The sequence below is a fragment of the Echinops telfairi genome, unplaced genomic scaffold, assembly GCF_000313985.2.
Source record: "Echinops telfairi isolate 266 unplaced genomic scaffold, ASM31398v2 ScPeMD7_70;HRSCAF=299, whole genome shotgun sequence".
Taxonomy (NCBI): Eukaryota; Metazoa; Chordata; class Mammalia; order Afrosoricida; family Tenrecidae; genus Echinops; species Echinops telfairi.
Window position 1 is genome coordinate 32,723,962 of NW_022103968.1, and position 21,189 is coordinate 32,745,150.

The 21,189-nt window shown below is 44.2% G+C and overlaps 1 protein-coding gene across 2 annotated transcripts in view; it reads right to left on the minus strand.

Moving 5' to 3' along the window:
• Positions 1 to 3,873: 3,873 nt before the first annotated feature.
• CC2D2B (coiled-coil and C2 domain containing 2B) overlaps positions 3,874 to 21,189 on the minus strand; it is a 29,847-nt gene continuing 12,531 nt past the window's right edge. Inside the window, exons 6-10 of one of the 2 annotated variants that reach the window (XM_030886037.1) lie at positions 18,875 to 19,009; positions 18,125 to 18,247; positions 15,355 to 15,413; positions 11,987 to 12,167; positions 3,874 to 4,062 (exon numbers count right to left, since the gene is read on the minus strand). In XM_030886037.1, coding sequence (XP_030741897.1) covers positions 3,874 to 4,062; positions 11,987 to 12,167; positions 15,355 to 15,413; positions 18,125 to 18,247; positions 18,875 to 19,009 — 687 coding nt within the window. The remainder of the gene's footprint in view (positions 4,063 to 11,986; positions 12,168 to 15,354; positions 15,414 to 18,124; positions 18,248 to 18,874; positions 19,010 to 21,189) is intronic. The other variant, XM_004701042.1, reaches the window with a different exon arrangement.

Below are 21,189 nucleotides of genomic sequence, written 5' to 3' on the forward strand. Positions count from 1 at the left end.
GCCCGGTGCTTCACGTGGCCCGCGAGCCCCGCCACCACCTACCGCGAGGCCAGTCGGAAGGGGGCTGAGTCCGAAGAGTCCTGGGAGAAAATATAACGTTAATCATCCCGGTGGCCAATCGGGTCATGCCACTCACCTGCTGAGCACCTTCGATGGCTCCCCGGGGCCCGCCGGCGAAAATCCCAATGCCTCCCATTGACATTGTAAACCCTTCACGGTACACACCCTTGGCTGCTCAGTGAGATGCGCTGTGCCTCCTCCCTCTCTGGTTCTCTAGCCCCTAAAACGCTTTCTTGGGTAATTCTGCTGTCCTTTTAAGTTCTTCCTCCTAAAAATCCAATCGATCGCTTCCCCTTTCCCCTAAGCGTTAGAAATTTCCAAAAGTTTTGAATGAAGGGAATTAAAGTACCTTTAGCAATCTAGCTTGTCAAATTCGCAATCACCCATCGGTGGTAGTGAATCAGAGGTCCCTGGTGGCGTAAGTTGCTGCGAACCTAACTAAGATGGGTGGTGGGAACCCACCCAGCACAGCTGCTAAGTAAAGGCCTGGCTACTTCCATACAAATTCCAAAGCAAACCAAACTCACAGCACTGAGGTTCATTCTGATTCTCTAGCGATCCTGTAGGACCTGGTAAAAATGCCCCAAAGGGTTTCCAAGGCTATAAATCATGCACAGCGATTGGTTCACTTCTCTGAGTTATCGGCCTGGTGCTTAACCACTGGTGCACCAAGGCTCTGTAAAAATAGCCACAGCCAAGAAAATCCCATGGCGCTGTTCTGCTCTGCCACACCCAGGGTCTCCAGGAGTCTGCATAGATTCAAAGGCAGAGGAATCGGTTAATTAGCAGAACTTAATTGTTTTTTTAACCTGTTTGGTGAATATCACAACAGAAAGGTCGACCCAGAACAATGACCAATGATCCTTTCCTTTCTGAGAATGGGGATCCACCTCTTTTTAAAAGCAAACTATAAATCCCAGCCTCTCATTTTAAGAATCCTTTGCCCCCAAAGAGGCATGATGATGAAGAGCTATTACAACGTAGGAAAGGATCCTGGTTGCGCAGTGGCCAAGCGCTTAGCCAATAACTGAAAGGTTATCAAATCTTGGGTGACTGCCAGCGATCCATGAATCCTACAGGCTGGCCCTGAAAATGGACTCGTTGCCACATAGCACTGTGAGAAATCTGTTACACGGGTTTCTTTTCTCACCACCCTCTTACATTTGTGAAATGGCAGGACATAGGTTTGTAAGCCACACTTAGGTTGTTACTGGGCACCGCCAACTTTCAGTGAGCCCAGGGGCAGAGTAGGACAACCTCAGGCTGTCCTCTACAAAAGCAGCAGTGATCCGTGCGTGCTTCTTTCCATGAAGTGGCTGGTGGTTTGAACTATGGGCCTTTGGGTTAGCAACCAAGAGCTTAACCACTGCGCTACCAAGGCTCTTTAGTTCATCTGCAGACAAGGCTAATGCCTAGGAGAACAGGGTTATGGACTCTAATGGCAGAAAAGAGACACTCAGAGGCAGAAGTAAGTAGAGTCCAGCATTGTCCAGGGGAAGGCCCTTGGTTGTAGGAGTTCTAGAGGGGGCGGGGGAATGGGTGCATCAGGCTAAGCATTCAGTATGGTTTATGGTGACATTTAAATAGTACCTACTGCCTTTGGTTCCCATTCATGTGCACTAAGCAACTTTATGACAATAATTTAGCTTCCCAACAACTTAAAAGTCCAGGGCCTATTTAAGAACCCTTTTCAGGGAAATGGGTCACAGACTCTAATCATTGGTGTACCATGTGGGTTGCCTCTCATGGTTTCTACTTTGAAGACCTTAATCATTGGGAGATCACTCTGCAGTCATTTGATTTACTTTCTGGATTTGCTTCATATGATGGAAAAACCATACATATATATGATATGTGTATATATCCACTCATATAAACTATGAGCCCTGCATGTGCAGTGGTTAAGTACTCAACTGCTAACCCACTTGTCTCCCCACTGGTGAAAGATGGGGCACTCTGCTTCCATATATATTACAGCCTTGAAAACAAAGGGCATTATCTACCCTCTGTCCTATCAGATCTCTGTAACTGTGTCTTAGATTAAGGCTGAATATAGTAACTAGCAACTGCTACCCACCCCACCCCTGACTGTTCCCAGAGCAATACTATTACTTTTGCTCACCCTCCCTTCCAGAGAGATCTGGATATATGAAACTATGCATGTACAGCTCCCCTTGTATCACTTTGTGCACAATGTAGCATTTCACTTGCTCTGTTCTGCATCCCGGCTTTTGTATCACAATCTGCTCTAATGATAATCCCGACAGAGCATCCAAGCCAAGAGCATCCAGAGCGTCCACTGCCTGTGTCATCTGCCACTAGATCGAATGGGCTGGGAGTCAGGGGTCAAGGCTCGGAGTCTTGGTTCTTGCTCAGCTGCTACTTAGCAGGGTGACCTTTGGCTAGTCATTTCCTTCCTCGGGGACTCAGGTTCTTATCTACAAAATGAACTGGAGGATGACTGAGGTGGTTTGACTTTAACCTTTTGAGGTTCTTCAATGTTGCCACACACGTTGTAAAATTATCTGCAGGGAAAGAAGTCTAAATACTTCCCATAAATCCCTAATTAGCATCATCTCAAGCTGGTTTCTCAGACCAATATTGCTGTAAATAAGGACGACTCAGCACACACTGGGGACAGCTAGAGGGTGGATAGAGCTGGGGTGGTGGTGGCCGGGGGTTCCTCGTCTCTCTGCTCCATGAGGGAGAAGAGAAGGGCTCTGGCAAGAGCAGAAATGAAATTTTCTTTCTTTCACCTTCACCTCACATAAAATGGTTCTGGTTAACGTCTGGAATTAATTATCCCTTGGTCATTTTGTAAATGATGTGGTGTGTGACATTTAGGTGAAGGTATAAATATTTTTCACAATGAAACTCAGAACAGTCAAATTCAAGAAAGTATGCGGATCCCTGACCACCTTTCTCCAGGGATTCCCCGGGGCCTCCTTTGTGAATGAAAAGCTTAGGAATCAGAGTTGGAGGCACCTCACTGAGGGAAGGAGGGGCTATGAGCTTTGATGAGAACATTTCCATTAAGATAGCAGATGGGATGAGATAGAGTATCCTGTTTTCAAAGACTTGGCAGCTGTAAAACGTCATGTCTGAGGCAACCTAAGGGCAAATTTTTGAGAACTCGCACAGAAGTCCACCCACCGCCTTCATCCCAACATGGTAGCTTTTCCATTTCTTCCCCTTTCCCTGTGAACTTACACTTTAGTCTTATGAGAGGCAACAGCCTTTGGTTTCCACGTGAGTATCTCTGCCATAGTACTGCATCAGAACCGACATCAAACACACGAGCCTCACTTTAGTAATGACATATTCTATAAGACAGGTAGGTCTCTTAACAAGGCATGAGAATTACCAATGGGTTGTGCTGAAAATAACACATGCTCTGGAGCGGCACCCCTGTGGTCCAGATCCAGTAGATCTCTGGCATCATCTGCGTTTTCAACAAGGCTCCCCAGGTGATTCTGATGCGATGGGGTGAGGCCCACAATTTGGGAAACACTGGCTTTAGGGAGCGAGGTCCAAATGGCTTATTTCCCAGATGATGGCCACCTAAGACAGCGACCTAAGATAGGTAGACTGCCCTAACTGTCCTCCTTGAGAGACCTCTGGCAAGAAGGGCATCCAGATTCATCCTTGAAGATCCAGACGGAGTCTCCATGGTGCATAACTCTTTTAGTGGACTGACAACAGGGCTCAGGGTTTGGCTGGCCCAGAGGATAAGCAGCGAACTCCCCAAGTACCAGGAAAAGTACTGGCTGCTTCTGGTCTGACCCCAAAGTACAATCTTTTCCTTTCTGCTTTTCACTGATGTCGGGCTAAGGAAGCCAAATAGACCCACACAGATAATATGTTGTTGGGGTATGGGTGAATGTATACAGCTAGAGCAAATTCCGTCTGGGGAAATTCAGAAGCGTGAATCCCAGTTTGATATACCGCATCAACAACCGACTGGATATCAGTGTACGGCATCTGGAGGGGAAATCCTGTGACCTGGAGAAAAACAGAAAGACACAACCCTTTGTGACAATCAGGACCAGGACCTGGAATGACTGCTGTGTGTCAGATCACAGCAGCCCCAAAGCAAGGATGATCATAAAGCACTTATAACCAACATTTTGGGAGTGCTGCCCATGCCCTAAATACAGTGCTAAAAGCTTCACAGACATATTTAATCCTCAAACAGCCTGAAGAAGGACCAAAATCAAAAACCAAACTCACTGCATCAAGTCAATTCTGACTCACGGGGACCTCATCCAGGGCAGCACTGCTCCTGTGAGTTTCCAAGGCTGGAAATCTTTACTGGAGCAGAAAGCCTCATCGTTTCTCTTGTGGTGCAGCTGGTGGGTTTGAACTGCTGGCCTTGTGGTTAGCAGCCCAGCTGTTATATGCCTACTTTGAATGAAGAGGAGCAGAGCCAAATCTATCAGACACCAGAACCTGCATGCTTAACATTCCATAGACTTGCACTCTTTCTAGAATAGCCAGGCACCTAAGAAGGCATAACCCTTTCCTAAAAATGAGATACTTAAGTCAGAAACCTGGAAGAATTCAATCACTATTGATTTAACTTACACTTATTAAGTAAATGTGGCAGGATTAGAGACTTGTAGAAAGTGGTACCATGTTAAGTTAGGCGACTATTTAATGAGGCAGACTTGACTGTCATAATCTTTTTCAGGCTGTCGATTACTAATTTCTGGAGGCTTTTCCTGACTCTCAAATCTGCCCACATTCATATCCTGTTACCATGTGATTACAAATCTGCTGTTCTTCCCTCACAAAGTAACCATGTAACAAACTATATTGCTGGTTGCCTGTTTTGGGATCTATCTAAATAGCCCAGAGTGATGGGAGTAATGATTCCCTGAGGTGCGGAAAGAGGGGACAAGAGGGTGAGGGGAGCTGGTAGCAATGAAGACCGTACAGCCCCACTCGAGGGGAAAGAACAACAGAATTTCAGGTGAATGACACCTTGGATGATGTAAGAAATGGCAAATAATAATAATACTATATCATAAGGGTTCCTAGGGGGTAGGGTGAGCGAGAGAGGGGATAAAGGGGAGCTGATATCAAAGAGTTCAAGAAGAAAGATTATGTTTTGAAACTGATGGTGGTAACAATTGTAAAATTATGCTTGATCTAACTAAATTATGGATTGTTATACTATCTTTAAGAGCTCCCAGTAAAATGATTAATAATAATAATAATAAAAAGAACATAACAGAGACAGATACTTTTCCCTAAAAAGTATCCCAGAACGAAGCTAAATAACTATCAGTCAAAATGAAATCCACATTTGGCTATGATAAAACATTTTTTCCTTTAAAAAACAAAAACAAACTATATATATATATATATATATATATATATACACACACACACACACACACACACATAGACCTATATCTTATCATTACATATTAATATATTTACATATTTACATGCCTATATTTATACCTCTATAAATGTCTTGCCTCCTAGTTCTTTCCTCTATTTCCTTTTACTTTCCTCCTGTCCCACTATCATGTTCGACCTTCATTCAGCTCTCAGTAATTCCTCTCTAGCTGCATTGCACTTGATCAAACCCTACCAGGCATTCGGCTCCCTCCTCACTATTGATTTGAGATCTCTGTTGTTCCCTTGTCCCTAGATTTGTTGGCTTCCCCCTCTTCTTTCCCCTACCTCCTCTTCTCCCATGTCCCCCATCCCCCATCCCACTCTGGAGCCATCAGTCCTGTTGTTTTCTCCTCTGGATTGTTTATCCTGCCTTATATGGATAGACATGAGGGGAAAAAAGCCTATAAGTAGTTCCAGGTCTGCATGGGAAGAACTGGAGGAAATCATGCTAAGCAAAGTAAGCCAAGCACAAAAGAACATGTACAACAAGTCTGCTGAGGTAAGCTTAAAAATGCAAAAGGGCATAGGGAAAAAGCTACTGTATACAAACATTCCTGGGGTGAGGTCCATGTAGTATGGCAGGGGTGAGACCCAATCCAGGGATACATACGGTAGCCAACTGAAAAGGAGGGGGTAAAAAGACATGGGTAGTGGGGGAACCGGGCACTAACCCACCCCAGGAGAGGGTGTTGCTTATATCTCCACAGGGAAAGAGGGACCAGACTTCAACCCGGTACTCCGAGAAATAAATGCAACATGCCGGCATGGAGTAGGGAACCAATAGAGAGGTCTGAGGGGCTGGCCCCAATCCCAACTACATGGACAGCCCCCTCTCCCCCTAAAAAATTCACTTCAGAGGACAGCACTGAAGCTACAGCTCAGGGAGAGGGACATGTCTGATCAGAGCCTACAGGAGGGAGGGAGAGAGAGTGGAGCGCATCCTGGCCCACCAAGCCCTGAGGATGATATTCCTGCTCAGAGCAGCCAATGCACAAAGGACCATATGGCCGGCCCCACTACAAGACAGGACGTCCCTCACTGACTCATCGCGCTATGGGGGACAACACTGGAGACATAGTGTGGGAATTGTACCCGATCTGACCCCACCACACTGAGGTGAAACACTAAGGAACAGAACAGCAAGGGGAACAGAGCAAGGAAGTCCCCAGGGAATACCAAAAATAGACTTTGTGGCCAGGGGGTGGCACCTCATCAGGCTTGACCAGAAAATCCTCCTAAAGGTCAACAAACAGACCTGGAACTATTTATAGACTTTTCTTTGTCATTGTTGTTGTTTTGTTTTCCTCTGTCTTGTTTTTGTGCAGATTATTATCTCTGAATGTTTAACTAGATAAGATAGGGGGGATAAATAATCTGGAGGAGAAAACAACGGGACCAATGATTCGGAGGGGGACATGGGAGAAGGGGAGGTGGTGGAGAAAGGAAGTGGGTGTTAACAAACCCAGGGACAAGGGAACAAGTGATCTATAATCGATGGTGAGGAGAGTGTAAGAGGCCTAGTAGGGCTTGATCAAGGGCAATGTAACTAAGAGGAATTATTGAAATCCAAATAAAGACTGAACATGATAGTGGAATAAGAAGAAAGTAAAAGGAAATAGAGGAAAGAACGAGGAGGCAAAGGGTCTTTATAGAGGTCTAAACACAGGCATGTATATATGTAAATATATTTATATATGATGATGGGGAAATAGATCTATGTGCATATATTTATAGGGTAGTATTAAGGCAGCAGTTGGATATTGGGCCTCCACTCAAGTACTCCCTCAATGCAAGAACACTTTGTTCTATTAACCTGGAATTCCATGATGCTCACCTTCCTGACATGATTGCTAGTCAATAAGGGTGCATAAGAAAATGTGAAGAAAGCTGATGATGCCTGGCTATAAAAAGATATAGCATCTTGGGTCTTAAAAGCTTGAAGATAAACAGGTGGCATTCTAGCTGAGAAGCCCACATGGAAGAAGAACACCAGCCTATGTGATCACAAGGTATTGATAGGATCAGGTATCAGGCATCAAAGACCCAGAACAAAAAGTCATATCACTGTGAATGAAGGGAAGTACGGAATGGAGACCTAAAGCCCATCTGCAGACAATTGGGCATCCCCTTACAGAAGGGTCTCGGGGAACAGATGAGCCAGTCAGGGTGCAGTATAGCACCTATGAAACTTACAACTTTCCTCTAGTTCTTTAATGCTTCCTCCTCCCCCACTATCGTGACCCCAATTCTACCTTATAAATCCAGCTAGACCAGAGCATGTACACTGGTACAGATAAGAGCTGGAAACACAGGGAATCCAGGACAGATAAACACCCCAGAACCAATATTGTGAGTAGCCATACCAGGAGGGTAAGGAGAAGGTAGGAGGATAAAGGGGGAACCAATCACAATGATTTACCTATAACCCCCTCCCCGGGGGATGGATAACATGGGTGAAGGGAGACATCGGTCAGTGTAAGACATGAAAAAAATGTGTAAGTTATCAAGGGTTCATGAGGGAGGGAGGAGGAGGGGAAAATGAGAGGCTGATACCAAGGGCTCAAGTATAAAGAAAATGTTTTGAAAATGATGATGGCAACGAATGTACAGATGTGCTTGACACAATGGATGGATGTATGGATTGTGGTAAGAGTTGTATGATACCCCAATAAAATGACTTAAAAAATAAAAATCAAAGACTTCAGCGTTTGATTTTCAAAGTATTGGTTGGGACTCGATGTAAAGAAAACAAAAGCCTCACAACAGGACCAATAAATAGAGATACAATTGACAAAGTTCCAGGTCTGTCTGCTGACCCTTATGAACATTTTCCAATTGGGTCTGATGAGGTGCCAAGCCCTGCCCACTGAGTCTGAAGTCCATTGTTGGTATTCTTTGGGGACTTCCTTGCTTTGCTCCCCTTGCTGCTCTGTCGCACTCCCTTCGTGTTTTGGACCAGTGGAGGAAGGAGGGTCAGACCGGGCACGATTCCTGCACTGTGTCTCCAGTGCCGTCCCATAGTGCTGTGGGTCAGTGAGGGACGTCATATCTCCTGGTGGGGCCCGCCCTATGATCTTCTCTGAGCCTTGGCTGCTCTGAAAAGGAATGTCCTTGAGGCTCGGTGGGCCAGGATGCGGTTCACTCTCTCTTGCTCTCTCGTTCGCTCCCTTGTAGTTTGCTCCCTCGTTGTCTGGGCAGACCCACCACTCTGCCCCACCCTCACCCCCATCCCCCACCCCGTTAGTTTGCTGCTTCATACTGTATGTTGCCCTGAAGGCTTGGTGTCCCAGCTTGAGGTCTGGTCCCTCTCTCCCTTTCCTGTGGAGACATGAATAATACCCTCCCCTTGTGTCAGTCCCTTCACAATCCATGTCCTCCCCTGTCCCTTCACTATCCATGTCCTCCTTTTCTTTTCCTTTCCCCTCCTTTTCAGTTGGCTGCCACATGTATCCCTCAGTTGGATCTGATCCCTTCCAGAGTGCCTGGACTTGCCCCAGGAATTTATACATCAGGTGGCTTTTCCCCTATGCCCCTTGTGCTTTTTAAGCTTACCTCAGTGGACTCATGTTATACGTGGCCTTTTGTGCTTGTCTTACTCCGCTTAGCATAATTTCCTCCAACTCTTCCAGTGAGACTATGTGCTTCATACATTCAGCACTGCTTTTCATGGATGCGTAGTACTCCATTATATGTATATATCAGAGTTTTTAAAATCCATTTGTCGGGTGATGGAAATTTAGATTGTTTCCAATTCTTTGCGATTATGAACTGCACCACGATGAACAATAGGGCACAGATGTTTGGTTGTGGTCTGTTTCTTACTTCTTCTGGGTATATGTCTAGTAGGGAGATTGCTGAGTCAAATGTTAACTTGATTTCCATTTGTTTTAGGTATCATCAAATCAATTTCCATATTAAAAAGTTAGTATTAAGGTTGCAGATGGACATTGGGCCTCTACTCAAGTACTCCATCAATGCAAGAACACTTTGTTCTAATAAACTGGCATTCTGTGATACTCACTTTCCTGACACGATCGCTGAAGACAAAATGGGTGCATAAGCAAATGTGGTGAAGAAAGCTGATGGTGCCTGGCTATCAAAAAGATACAAGGTCTGGAGTCTTAAAGGCTTGAAGTTAAACAAGTGGCCATCTCGCAGGGAAGCAATAAAGCCCACTTGGAAGAAGCACGCCAACCTGTGTGATCATGAGGTATCTATGGGATCAGGTATCAGGCATCAAAGACCCCCAAACAAACAATCATATTGATGCAAATGATGGGGGCCAGAGTGGAATCTAAAAACCATCTGTAGATAATTGGACATTTCCTGGCAGAAGGGTCACAAGGAAGGAACAAGTCAACCAAGGTGCAGTACAGCACTGGCAGAACACACAACATCCCTCTAGTTATTTAATGCTTCCTTCCCCCCACTATCATGACCCCAGTTCTGCTTTACAAATTCGACTAGACTGGAGCAGGTACACTGGTACAGATAAGGGCTCTTGGCACATGGAATCCAGGACAGATAAAGCCCTCAGGAGCAGTAATAAGAACAGTGATACCAGGAGGGTTGGGGGAAGGTAGGGAGATCAGGGGGAGAAAGGGCAACCAATCGCAATGATGGTGTATTACACCCCCAGGGGGATGAACAACAGAAGCATGGGTCAAGGGAGACAATGAAAGTTGTAAGAAATTAAAATAATAGTTTATCATTTATCAAGGGATCACGAGGATGAGGGGGGTCAGGAAAAAGGATCTGCTACCAAGGGCTCAAGCAGAAAGAAAATGTTTTGAAAATGATGATGGCAATCTACGGACAAGTGTGCTTGATACCATTGATGTATGGATTGTTATAAGATCTGTAAGAGCCCCAAATAAGATGATTTATTTTTAAAAAAGGAAATGCAATTAAAAATAGCTCATAATCTCTATGACTGTAAGGGATTGCATTTGTCTTGTTCACTGTAATAAGGTGACCATATTTTAACATTGGTAAAGCGGGACAAAAGCGGGACACCATTGATAAAACTCATATCCTGGTGAAACAGTCACATGGCAGCTGAAAACCGTATACCCTAGCTTGTCGTGCATTCTTTGTAAAAATCGGGACTTTTTTAAAATGCCGCAGGATGCGGGGGGAAAAATTGTTAAAAATCGGGACTGTCCCGCTAAAAGCGGGACGTCTGGTCACCTTACTCTAATAACTCCAGTACCTAGTGGTGCAGTGCCTGGCTGTAGAAAAAGAACAAAGTGATAGTTAACATTATTAAACACTTATAAGGTTGGATATTATTATGTGTATTGATTCAGTTAGTCCTCACTACAGCCGCCAAACAGAACTATTGGGTGCTGGTTTATTGGACGGGACAGAAGGCATCCAGATGCTAGGTAATTTGCCGTCAGTGAAAGCTTGTAAGTGGTTGAGTCAGGATTTGGACCTAGATTGTAGGGTTCAGTCAAGGTTTATGACAGCCCACTGTTTATTATTAAGTAGATAAGTTTACATAGAAGCTACATGCTTTATACCTTAACAATGCTTTGCTTCTCTGCTGACCCTTTAACTACTAAAATTAAAATAAGACATAAACCAAATAACTTCCTCCCTATTCATGAGCAGGGTCTGCAGATCCCTCCCGGGGAGCCCAAGGACTAGTTAGTACCTGCAGTCCCTCAACTTCCATAAGATCCTTTCTTCTCAGAACGTTTCCTGAGGAGGCACTTTCTTTGTCTATTGCTGGTCAGGAGTCTCACTCTCAGAGAGCTGTGGGTTTACTGGGAGGAGGAAGGGGTGAGGATGTTGACAGCTGGGCCTGGGGTAGAGGAAGGAAAGGACCCTGAGAATAACTAACTGCTCACCGTGTGTGGTTAATCATCCAAGGAAATGTCAGAACAGGTGAATGTATACGATTGAAAGTCAAGGACAGATTCCGCTGCATGTATAGATTTGGGAGCAATCAGCGTAGAGAACATAGTAAAGCTTGCTTGGGTCCTCTTGTCCAGACCCAAGATCAGTGAAGGCTAATCTATTGCTAACACCTGGGAGCCATTTCTTGGTTTCTTAGGTACAGGGTGGTTTCCTTCTGGGCATCTCTTTCCCAAGTTCATTGTTCTCCCACCAATATGAGATTGGTTTCAAGAGATGCCATCCCTTGTCTTGTTCACAGGTCTAGGGGAAATCAAGATGCTTTAATACCCAAACACCTTTCGTCTAGGGCAGTGTTCTCAACCTGTGGGTCATGACCCTTTTGGGGGTCAAACCACCTTTTTACAGGGGTCACCCAATTCAAAACAGTAGCAAAATTACAGTTATGAAGTAGCAACAAAAATAGTTTCATGGTTGTTGCCGTCGCCACAACATGAGGAGCTGTATTAAAGGGCCGCGGCATGAAGAAGGTTGAGAATCACTGTTCTAGGGTCATATACAGAGCATTTCAGGGATATTTGAAATTGCTATTAGATGGTAATCAACAACACAGATGAAACAAATGTCATCAATGCAAACCCAATCATGTACAAACCCAATAAATTTTTAGCAATCTTTCAAATTCACTCTCTTCTTCAGATGACACCGAAATGCTTCCTGTTCCAAGTTCCAGTTTCGGAAGGATTTGCCGCAAAATAGAAGAACATTGCCGATTCCAGCGTGTGGGCTGTTTAGGTCTCCACTCCATTATTTTATGCTTTAGGGTACTCTCAATCCTGGAGCAAGAATGCAAAGATTATTGTTGACACTTTACAATTCATCTTAAAATACAGTCAGAGGTTTGCAACACAGGGAGGAACCAGGTCTCGACAGTTAGGAGAGCGGCCGTCCTGTGCATTCATCAAGGGCTGCGGGAAAAGCAAGGGGAAGCAGGCGCTTGCTTGACTTGGGAAGGCAAGAAGCTTCCCTGGGTCGCCAGCCTTCTCAGTCCCCTCTGTGTGGGCAGCTGCCTCCATGGTATTATTTGTGAACACCTACTAACTTATTGGAGCCACTGGGCAGTCCAAACAGTTAATGTACTTGGATACTAACCACAGGGTTCATCTTTCAAAACTCACCCCCTGTGGGTTTCCAAGACTGTAACTGTTTACAAGAGTAGAAAAATCCAGTCTTCCTCCCTCAGAACTGCTTGGGGTTTCGAACTGCCAACTAATGCATAACCACTATGCCAGCAGGGCTCTTTAAGGGTTCATCTAGAGGCAGCTTAGAAGAAAGCTCTTGTAATCCCTTCTGAAAAATCAGCCACTGAAAAACCTATGGAGCAAGTCCTATTCAGACGCACGTGGGATTGCCACGACTTAAAATCAACTTGACAGCCACTGGTTGTGGTGGTGGATTATTTTAATACTTGATTGACGTTCCTGATCTCCAAGACTTTCATTGATCACAAGACATTGTGTTTCTAAGAAACTGCCTTCACAAAGAGTCAGATATCTGGCTTGGGAGGATGACAGGAGGGATGAGTTTACTAAATCAGTTAACACAGCAAGGAGAATTGGGAAGGAATGAGGCACCATGCTGATGAGTTTCAGAATCAAACTCCCCCTACTGGATTGTAAAGGAGTGCTGATAGTATAATGGGCTAAGCATAGGACTGCTACCACAAGGTCATCAGTTCAAATCCACTAGCCGCTCCATGGGTGAAAGATGAGGCTATCTCTTCCTGTAAAGATTCCTAGACTCAGAATCCCGAAGACCCAATTCTACTCTACACCATGACCAGTCAAAATGAGGTCAGGAGCTGATAACAGATCAGTTGCTCACATGTAAGTTCAAGTTGAAGCTGAAGAAAATTAGAACGAGTTCATAACAGCCAAAATATGACTTCGAGTAAATCCCACCTAGATTCAAGAACATCTTAAGAACAGACTTGATTCATTGAACACCAGTAACAGAAGATCTGATGAACTGTGGGATGATATTAAGAATACCATACAGAAAAAAACAAAAGGTCATGAAAAAGACAAGAAAGACAGACCAACGTGGGAGTCAGAAAAGAGGAAAGATTGAACTGTCAAGGATTTTGTCTTACTTGGATCTACAATCAATGCACATGGAAGCAGCAGTCAAGAGATCAAATAAAATGTTTAGTGGGCAAATGTGCTGCACACCACCTCTTTAAAGTGTTGAAGATAAACAGAGTCACTCTGAAGATTAAAATGTGGCTGACCCAAACCATAGCATTTTCAACCACCTCATATTCCTGTGAAATATGGATACTGAATAAGGGAGACTGAAGTCTTGGTGCATTTTAGTAGTGATATTGGTGAAGAACATTGACAGTACTGCGAACTGCCAGAAGAGCAAGTAAATCTGCCTTGGACAGAGTATAGCCATAAGGCTCCTTGGAACCAGGCTGGTGAGACATCATCTCACTTTGGACACACCATCAGGAGAGACCAATCCCTGGGAAAAGACATCATGTTTTGTAAGGTGGGAAAAAGAAGACCCTTCATGAGATGCGCTGAGACAGTGGTGCCACCATGGGCTCAAACATAACTCAAAGTCTGAGGAGAGGGCAGCGCTTTGTTCTGTTGCACACCAGGTCCAGAGGAATCAGAACTAACTCGATGGCAATGACAACATGAGTTGGCCTCGAGGCCATGGCAGTGAGTTTGGTTTGGGTTTGGTTACTAGAACACAAGAACCCCAAGGGCAGGGTGTTCCACAGGGCTCCACAGTCCATCAGACGGAGAGTGCCCAGTGGTTAATTGTGTTGGGAAAGGGAGAGAAGGGTGCTGCACTGTGGGGTACTTGCTGGGACCTCTCTTCTGTGCAGGATGACTGGGTATGCTTGAGTCTCCAATTCTGCAGAAGTTGCCCTTGGGAGTCTATTTTGACAGAGCGTATGGAACAAGTATGTGGCTTGATGTGCAGAGTCTCAGTAATAGTTATGCATCAGCATCAGCTATTGGACTTTATAAAAAATGTTTCTTGATATTGATTCAACAGTTTGGTCTAGGGCCCTGGCACCTGGTTTTGTTTTGTTTTTTAAGTTCTAGACACAGTCCTGATAAAAACCAGACAATGGGAATCACTTCTCTATTGCATTTCCTCCCTTTTCCCCCTTTTGGTTAAGAACTGAAAAAATAGAGGAGAAATGAAAGTTGTGTCTTTGCAAGAGGTGGGAGGGGCAACGTGATTTCTGTGGTGCTGTTGTGATTAGTTGCCAGGTAGCCTGCTGTGTGTTAGTCGAAGGAGGCAGCCTTATCTAGACTCCTCTAACATATTTGCAATAGTCTTGAGGCCTGCCTTGACTGAACAATCCATTAGGTGTGTGTATGTGTGTGTGTTGGCTCAGGAGTGTTTCCATCATCCAACTTTTTTTAAGCACCTCTGAATTGTGGGCCATTCACTGTCACATCCTTTTATTTTTTTTTCATAATTTAGATAGCTGTTTAATTTAATTTTATACTAACACATGAATTTACCAATGACAAAACACCCATGAAGAGAAAAGTTCTAGATATTCATCATGGTTATGAATCCAGTCAAACTCCATCCAACTGTGTACCTGAGTCTGATCACAAATACGAGCAGTATGGAGCCTACTAGAAACAGCACAGCAGTATTTTACAAAATGACATGACTTGAACCTTCTTAATTTAACAAAGAGGCAATCTATCAAGTTCTCTTAAGAGTGTATTTATATGTGGATTTTAACTTGAATTACTGGCAGGCAATAATGGTAATTGCCGCCTCTTATCCAGATAGCTTATTTTAAAAGACGGTAACCACTGCACCATTATCACTGCTAGGAACTCAGCTGGTGTCTGTGTTGATTGCGGCCCTCCAGTGGCAGGCAGTGCTTTCCAGAGGCAACTATTTCTAGCGTATACTCTGCTTGCAAGGAGAGATTAAGGAGAGGATGTGGTGATGGTAATAGATAAATAAAGTCCATACCTGCTCCTTATGTCTTCTACCATGCTTTTATCCGTGTCTGAATAAATTATTTCTGTAGGCTGAAATAGAGACAACTGAAATTTAAGATAGATTCTAGGGAGATGGTCTTTATGGCACTTTACCCCTACTAGGCTATTTCTGAATGAGGGGAAACCCAAACCAGTCTCAAGTGGCAAAAATACTCGATCACATAAGTCAAACATACCAAGGGCTGCAAAAAGTTTGTGGACAAATGGAATGAAAAGATCATGGCATTTTCCCACAGACGTTCTGAAGACCCATTGTAGATGGCAATGCTTCCTTTGACTTCAGTACGCACAAGGGCTGAGGAAGTGCTAGTTACAAAGGAAGACATCGTTCCCATGTAAGACAGACTGGCTGCCTTGAGTAGCCAAACAAGGGTTGGCCACCTCATCTTGAGAGGAGCGCTAGTCTCTTCCACTCACTGGGTGACCTAGGTGAACTTCCTGAACTTCTCTCAGGACCAGGTCCCTCATTTTTAAAAGGGGTAACAACACTACCTGCTTTTCACAGGAATCTTGTGAAGATTTTGAAATAAAGTAAAACACATACAGCCAGGGACACAGTGAATTTTCTATAAACATCATAGATTCATCTTACTCTTCTAACATCGATTGGGAGTCCTGATGGCCCAGTGGTTATGTGTTGGGCTGAGATCCACAAGTCAACAGAGAAAGATGGGAGGGTTTGCTCCATCACCAGTGACAGTGTTGGAAACTCACAGGGGAAGTTCTACCCTGTCCTATAAGGTTGCTGTGAGTCGGCACCAACTCGATGGCAGTGAGAGAGTGAGACGGGGAGTATCAGCTTCCCTCTGAGGGCTCCCTTTCTTTCACCAGGATCCTGGAGTTTGAGTGTATGTGCACACATGTGCCAGCATATGCTTTTACTGGGGCACAGAGGATTTCATTGTGGGAGTACCCCACAACTCATGCATTGTTTCCCACAGTTCTCTATCAAGTGATTCTATAACCAACACTGTTGCACGTGCCTTCCTATGTGTGTGCATAAGGTCCCCAAAAGCACAGTCAAAAAGTTGAATTGGTACATCAGTTGGCGCATCACTAACTTTACCAAAAACGGTCATATTGCTTTTCTAGTCATAGAGGCCCTGTATCATTTTGATGTATCTTTGCAGACATTTTGTATGAGGAACACTTTTTTCTTAGCATCCAAGTCAGACAAAAACAGACGGCAAATTCATGGACCATAATTATACATATTGCGTTTAATTTCTCCTTATGTAAATACCTGTGTGTGCTGTGATTTATTTATTCACCTACTTTCCCCCTCCTTCCCTTGTCTTCCCCTTCCCTGCCTCCCCATAGTCATTAAAACCTACTTCTTTTGGTGTGAAAAACCAGTTTTCCTTTTTGTTTGTGTTTTTATAACAGTATTTGGCTTAATGGAACTGCTAACTTGGCTGAGTGCAATGTCTTCCAAATTTATCCATGCAGAGATGCATCCGACAGTTTCATCATCATTCTTTAAAGATGCAGGGCATGCCTTTGGATGCATGTTCCCAAGTTCATTTCTCCATCCCTCCTGAGCTGGGCCCTCTGTTCCATCTCGTTGCGAGTGCGACAGCACCGCGATCAGCCTGGGCATGCAGGCAGCTGCTGGCGCTTCAGCCTTCGTTCTTTGGGGCATTGCGGAGAGGAGAGATTGCTGAGTCACATGGCATTTCTACTCCCTTTTGTTTAAGGGTCTGCTTCTACACATTGTCTTTTGCCTACTCTTCTGTTATTCTTTGTCTCTCTCACTCTCTCTCTGCTCACAGTGCTTGGTTTATGTGTTTTGTGATTGTCTTCACCCTGGCGTCTCAGGGTCCTCAATCCAGAAACAACAATAGGGGCGCCTGGGAGCAACTCCTTCAGGCCTCTGGGAGGTTGTCACAGATCCACTGGCACAGTCATTTGGTGGTTTGATTGTTTCCGGTCTCTGACCGGAGCTTTCACCTTCTGCCTCCCAAGCAGTGACTCTCCAGCTTCCCTCTCCATACCCTTGCCCCACACCCCCACCTTTAAGAGCTTCTTTTGAAAACATGAGAACTGGGGAGTGGTTCCCTGCCTTTTTTTTTTTTTAGGAGGTGTGTTTCTGATGTTCTTTATTTAGCTAGAGGGCATTGACATAAAATTTAGATTTTCATTGTTAGCAACAAATAAAAGTTGTTTTAAAGATGGTAGCCATAAAAATGTTGCAGAAACAAAAAGGTCAAAAGGTATGTGTAGAATTAAGCACTATTTTCTTATAGTAAATCGATACCAAAAACCACAATTACAAGGATGAATTCATAGCAGTCCATCATCAGAATTAGTTCCCTGCCTTTCATGAACTGTTTTTAGGCCTTTCTCACACCTCTGCATCAGCCCCACTCCCTGCAGTGTTAGTCCAGGAAGCACTCTCAGAGCTGGGGACTCCAAAAGCTCTCTCGTTTCTCAGTCTTTTCACTTTATCCTTACCATGCGGCACAAGGACTAGGTCAACGTGCATCAATCCCACAAAGCCTACCCTGAACCTTCCCCCCCACCCCCGTTTTATGATTAATTTTTGCTTTTTAATTTAATTTGGGATGACAGATTCTTCTCAATCCCTCTTTTCTCCAGATAGAGGAAAGTGACCAGATAGTAGAGAAAACTAGTATTATTTATTTGTCTTCTTAAATCGCATTTGCCGAGGGACCATCGATACAAACAAGGCTGCCACCAACAGCAGCCCTATTCAGACGCCCTTTGGACTCAGGACTGACCTGTATGCTCTGTGCTTTTGTCCCTTGAGAATCATTTGGAAGCAAGTGTTTCCAGAAATTCTCCTTTGAGTAGTCAAAATGTACAGCCATTGGGGTGTTATTTTGCTGAATATTAAACCAAACCTATGAAAACAGGGATACAAAATCAGTGTAGGCCCAGGGGAACACAAGGCTCATGGATCATAAGGAGGGAGCAAAATCATACAGTTCTACTATCCAACAAAGACGTCCTGGTGCGCAAGGCTAGGCACTTGCTGATAACTGAAACGTTGGTGGTTCGAGTCCACCCAGCGACTCCATGAGAGCAAAGACTCGGTGATCTGCTCCGGTAGAGACTGCAGCCGGGAGGGCCCCATGGGCTTATTCTCCTCTGTCCCACTGGGTGCTATGATCCAGGAATCCACTCCACAGCACCCCACGGCAACAACAGTGACACGGCCCAACAGTATGACGGGGACCACGCAGGGCTACATGGCAGTATGACCACGCAGGGGACCACCAGGGCTACGTGGCAGGCGGCTTATGAGAACATGAGACCACCGCATTGGCTCTCATTCCAAAATCACATAGCGAGTTTCAGAGATTAAAAAAATTGCTTTGGCCCTGTGTCGCAGGGAATCCTGATTCTTGCCCGCCCCCACTCGCCCCCCCACCTCAAGCTCTCCAGATACTTCTGATGTGCAGCAGGGTGACAACCACTCGTTTGACTCTTGAGATCATTCAAAATGAGGTTTGTCTCCATATACTTACATTTCCATCATCAAACAGACAGTCGACACTCTGTAAGGGACAAAATGGGTCAAATTGCTTATGACATTGCCCAGTCAGCGGATTCCAAAGCAAAAATTCATCCGTTTCCTGAGTTAACACATAAGCCGCACGTCCCTGTATGATGAAACAAAAAAATTTTAAGTCTTTTTGGTGAGTAATTAACTCATTTCTGTGTTTTTCTAATTTTCCTGTTCATACATTTTTTTAGTGTATACCATTCTTAGTATAAAATGTAGAAAACTTCAGGTAAAAATAATGCTAAGACTAATACCAGGGATGTCCTAAACATTCATATTAACTTTCTCACTTAGCTCACTCCCAATTCTGAGTCAGTGAAGGCTGATTGAATGCTTGTCTTTCACATGAAGAATCAGAGGTTAAGGGACTTGCTCAGGGGAATAGTAATCCTGGTTTTGAAAGGAGATCCTGACTCTCAGAGAAGTATAAATAATAAATACTATAAATATAACGTTGTTAGTGATGGTCCTAGGTTTTGAACCGTTATCTGACGGATATTCCAAACTGATATTCCTAACACTGTGCTATGTATTCTGCTCGATCTAACTCCACAGCTCTTGCTATTTATCATGATACTGACCACTTTTTATAATAAAGAAGACGGCTTCACCTCGACCTGGTTGTTGTTATTAGGGGAGTTATGTCATGGGGTCAGTTCAGACTCACAGTGATACTAAGTTCAACAGAACTAAGTCCTGCATCATTATCGTCAGTGCTGCTATATTTGAGCCCGTTGTCACAGTAACTGTGCCAGCCTCTCTTCCTGGGAGTCTTCCTGTTTTTCACTGACCTCTGCTTGGTCAAGCGTGACGTCCTTCTCCAGGACCTGGTCCCCCTGACAATGTCCGAAGGATGGAAGGTAAATCTTGCCATGCTCACGTCCAAGGGGCGTTTTGGCTGTCATTCTTCTCAGAGATTTGCTTGTTCTTCCGGTGGTCGATGCTATATGCAATATTCTTTGCTAACACCGTCATTCAAAGACATCAATGATTTGATCTTTGTTCACTGCCCAACTTCGGCATGCACATGAGCTTGAAAATGCTATGGCTTGTGTCAGGAACACCTTCCTACTCTAAGGGACATTGAAAGAAGCCTTTGCCACAGATTTGCCCAATGCACCATGTTGTTTGATTTCTTGACTGTTGTTTCCGTGAAGGTTGATGGTGGATCCATGTAAAATGAAATCCTTGACGACTTCAAGCTTTTCTCCATTTACCATGATGCTATCTACTGGTCCAATTATGAGGATTTTTGTTTCCTTTAGGTTGGGGTGCTATTAATACAGAAGTCTGCCGTGTTTTATCTTTATTATTAAATGCTTCAAGTCCTCTTGGCTTTCAGCAAGCAAGGCTGTGTCATCTGCATATGTTCACGAATCTTCCTCCAATCCTATCGCCATGTCTTTCATGTAGTCCAATTACTTTGATTACTTGCTAAGCTACAGATTGGATAAGTATGGTGAAAGGATACAACCTTGATACACACCTTTCCTGACCTAAAACAGAGTAATTCCTTATTCTGTTCCAACAATTGCCTCTTGATCTATGGACAGGTTCTGCATGAATACAGTTACGTGTTCTGGAATTTCCATTCTTTGCAATAAAATCCACAGTTTGTTATGACTCATAGAGTTGGATGTCCTTTCATAGTCACTAAAACACAAGCAAACGTTTTCCAGTATTCTCTTGCAGCCAAGGTCAATATGGCATCAGCAATGATATCCCTTATTTCATGTCCTCTTCTGAGTCTGCCTCGAATTTCTGGTAACTGCCTGTTAATGTACTGCTGCAACTATTTTTGAATTAGTTTCAGGAATTTTTTACTTTTATGTGGTGCTGTTTGATAATTTCTGCATTCTGTTGGCTTATTTTCCTTTGAAATGCACACAAATATGTCTCTTCCAGTTCTTGAACATAGTGCAGCTAAAGTGAATGGAACAGAAGTAAAGCTAAACAGAAGATTTCACAGGTCAGCTAGAGAAGACCAAGGAAACGTGCTGTAATGAAATGTGCAAAGACCTGGCATTGAAAACGAAATGGGAAGAGCAGACGTGGCATTTATCAAGCTGGAAGAACTGCAGGGGAAAAAATGTAAGGCTCAAGTTGAAATACTGAAGGATTCTGTAGGCAAAATATTGACCAAGGCAGGAAGAGTCAAAAGACTAGAGGGGTGGGGGGAAGGAGAGAAGGGGAAGCAACAGCCTAGAGGGAACACAGGTGCGGACTTGGGGGAAGGGAAGGTAGTAGCCCACAAGCTAGAGATGGGCCAAAACGGAG